This window comes from Lepisosteus oculatus, chromosome 10 (genome assembly GCF_040954835.1).
Source record: "Lepisosteus oculatus isolate fLepOcu1 chromosome 10, fLepOcu1.hap2, whole genome shotgun sequence".
Taxonomy (NCBI): domain Eukaryota; kingdom Metazoa; phylum Chordata; class Actinopteri; order Semionotiformes; family Lepisosteidae; genus Lepisosteus; species Lepisosteus oculatus.
The window spans coordinates 28,096,311-28,099,983 of NC_090705.1; the positions used below are offsets into that span (position 1 = coordinate 28,096,311).

General features: G+C 35.9%; 1 protein-coding gene across 1 annotated transcript; it reads left to right on the top strand.

The window, feature by feature from the left end:
• Positions 1–978: 978 nt before the first annotated feature.
• On the top strand, positions 979–2,711 carry LOC102694881 (vitelline membrane outer layer protein 1). Its single transcript, XM_006635754.3, has 4 exons — positions 979–1,267; positions 1,604–1,716; positions 1,945–2,287; positions 2,565–2,711. The coding sequence occupies exons 1-3, from the start codon at positions 1,028–1,030 to the stop codon at positions 2,240–2,242; spliced, it is 651 nt and encodes a 216-aa protein (XP_006635817.3). The 5' UTR covers positions 979–1,027; the 3' UTR covers positions 2,243–2,287; positions 2,565–2,711.
• The last annotated feature ends 962 nt before the right edge of the window (positions 2,712–3,673 follow it).

The window sequence follows — 3,673 nt, forward strand, 5'->3', positions numbered from 1 at the left end:
TGATTCTTCACATAAAATAAAAAAATTATATCTTTATGTTTGAAGCCTGAAATGTGGCAAAAGGTTGAAAAGTTCAAGGGGGCCGAATACTTTCGCAAGGCACTGTAAGTACTGATGAAACAATGACCTCAAGGCAAAGGGGAAACCATTCAAAGTCTGGGATGTGGAGCAGAGGCAGGTTTCTCACTCTCACCAGTCAGATGTGAGGGAGGTGAGGGTTATCAGTGTAGTGTTCTTACACCCAGTGATGGACTGCCAAGACTATTATTTTAACCTTGCCCCCTTTCCACCACACATATTCACTTTCTTCTCCATTCTCCCCCTATATAGAGGCGAGAGGCCTTCTTTTACCACATCTTTTGCCACATTATGTGCTAGTGAATGCTGGACTCACTCTCTCCCAGTGATTAGCACACACCTGTTAAAGATTAAAGGCAATAAACCCCTTTGAGCTTGCAACCTGCTGTCCAGCTGCCTCCTTCTCCCCTCACTGCCACAGGTAAGGGAAAAACACCACTACAATATCTGCATTTTATAAATAATTACGTTTTTCCATGCTATTGAAATAATTCTAACAAAGTACTGATAACATAGTTCAGAGGAGTTATGGAACACACTCATTGGGAGAATAACGTAAAGATTGTGACACATCTGCTAGTATTATCTTTAGAAAGAGTATATTAAATTATTTTAAAAACACACTATTTATCAGACATTTTTGTTTAGAATTACATTTGCTTTTCATGAAACCCTGAGGTCGGTTAAATTTTTGAACAGTCTGACAGTTTGTGTCTGTTCAATCTATATACAATAGAGGTAAAGTCTTTTTAATACTTCAGTGCAGCAGATGTTTCTTCTTTAAACATTTCTCGGGCTTGTGAATAATTAATGTTGATAAGGTGAACCTTGACATGTTTGTTCAAGATATCAATAAATGATTGGTACTTTTTGTCCATGGTGGTGAAGAATGATCTTGGGTATAAATACAGTGAAGATCTAAGTGCCCAAGTCTGCTTAACTGAGGGGCATGTCTCTTGTTCCTGGGATGGCATCTCTACTGCTCTTCAGGACCCTATCTGTCCTTTTTGTATTTTTCCCAGTATGGTGTAAGCAAGAGGAAACCAGCTTTGTGCAGAGAGCGGGTACAATCTTTGCTGGACGGCAATACAATTCCACTCTGGTAGTTAGCAATGGAGGAGATTTTGGATCATGGACTTGGCCTGAAATGTGTCCAGAAGGCTTTTATGCAATAGGATTCAGTCTGAGGGTAAGACAATCACTCATGAAGCAAAGCCTGTAAGGTGTTAAATAAAAAATTGATTTGGAGCAAGAATGTTGAAACTGTAAAACAAGTAAAACTAAAGAAAATGACAAAATGTTTAAATTAAAATCAAATGACTTAATGAGTAAATATAATTAATTCCCATATCAGGAATTGTTTTTGATAATATATAGCATAGTAGAAGATGAGAACAGATAACTCCACTAAACTTCAGGTTTCACATTAATTCAGATTCACCTACTGTAGTCAGTGAATTCAAAGATGCTAGCTTACATGGATATATGTTGTAATTTTTATACTGTTTTTTTTTTCTGTTTATAGGTAGAAGAGAACCAGGTAGGCATGGATGATACTGCACTCAATGGTATTCGCCTATTCTGTTCCAGGCCTACAGACAGAAGCATTCTTTACACAGTGGAATCTCATACTGGGTTGTGAGTTATTTACCTCGTCTTTTTATTTCCTTAACTGAGAGAAAAACTCGGCCATGTGCTGTACAGTATATGTGCTACCTTATTCCTCACTTAAATGTGAACATTGTGGGTTTGTTTTGCTTTTTAAGTGATTACTACTACTTATTTTACCTTTTCAAAAGTTAAATAAATTATCTTGTATATTAGTAGCCAAGCTCTGAGGGTTTCTAATTTCTCCTGTTTCTGGAGGTTTGGAGAGTGGACTCAGACTCTGTGGTGCCCCTCTGGCACGCTGAAGTCATTCCAGTTGAGAGTTGAAGCCCCTCAAGGACTGTTTGGTGATGACACTTCGGCCAACAACATCAGGTTCCGTTGCTCCAGCAACCCAGTCATCGAGGGGATGGGTTGGACTTGGGGTGAATATGGCAACTGGAGTGAAGAATGCAAAGGAGAAGGCATCTGTGGTATTGAAACTAAGCAGGAGCCCTACCAAGCAGGATTGGATGACACATCCCTGAATGATGTCCGCTTCTTTTGTTGCGCTTAGCATTATTCCATGAAACCTGGAGACCTAAATTCAAGCAAACTAATGGTGAGGGTTTTCTCAGTTTGGATAGTTGAGTAAGAATCAGCTCTGCATCATGTATGTTTTGTGGTTAAAGCTGTGTGTTATTGACCATTGTAATTGGTTAGCACCAAATGCGAATTGTTTAAAAATATCTGTCATTTACAGTATGAAGGTGAAGTCAAATCACCGAATAAATGAAGTAAAAACAAAACTATATGAAAAGACTTTATAAATTAGTTATGAATAACCTTAAATAATTGTTCTATATAACTAATTAACATCTCTTTCCTTATTAATTTAGGTGAGGACCATGAATGCTTTTTATCATTGTACCTGAAAACAGATGGATTCAATATTGTAAGATATGCTCCCTGAAGTCTTGAGCATGTTTATGCTTACTCTAAAACTTGAATAAATTGCAAGAAATAAAAAATGCAGTAAGTGTGTTTCCTAACACAGTCAGTTTCTTCTAAAACTCTTCTAAAACTCTAAAACAAAGCAACATACAGTACACAATATATATGCTTCCAAATAAAAGTATTGTTTTCACTGTAGCATACAAAATTGTAATTTTCGGAATATCCATTTTATTCTTTTTCTAAACAGTTATCAGTGCTCTCAGGAAAAATAATGAGGAAAATCAAATGTAGCCATTTTTTAGATATACACTTGAGCTTGGGTGATACCTTTTTCTCTAAACAGACATCTTCTTAGATTAAATCTCTCATAAAATACCTTTTCACTCCTAAAAGAATACTTTGTCTCTTACTATCAGCATACATTTCCTTGCAAATCTGTGCCAGGTGAATTCTTTTTTATGAGCTTTTTTCAACATTTTTTATGAGTTATCAGACAAAACAATAAAATACAACAAAACTTCAACTTACAACTTACAATTTATCAGTTATTCACATTTTCATACTTTTTAAAGTAAATAAATTCACCTGTTTAACCTATAAGAAAGTATAATGTGATTATTCTCTGTATTTATCACTCATCTCAGCGAGGCTTTTTGAACAAAATTATGAGCAGCAAATGATAAAGAACAGATGTTAGTGAATGACAACAATCACCTTGGCACATTTCAATGGGAACTGAAATATTACTCAGTATATTAATGAGTACTATAATAATAACATAATAAGTTTCTATTTTGCTTCAATCATACAGTAATGTCTCTGCTTTTGAATGACCCCATTAAAGCTAGCACACCTCACTTTAACGATGAATATTTTATTGGTAAGATAGAATCCTGCTGACAACCACACACATGCGATTCTATTGCCACAAAGTGCTGACAGCAAAGCACCAGAGAAGGTCTTTCTGAAATTACCTCTGAGACACGGGAAAATAAGTGAACAGGGGGCAATAATAATAACTGAGGTGAGTGATATATCTCAATCACTTTTT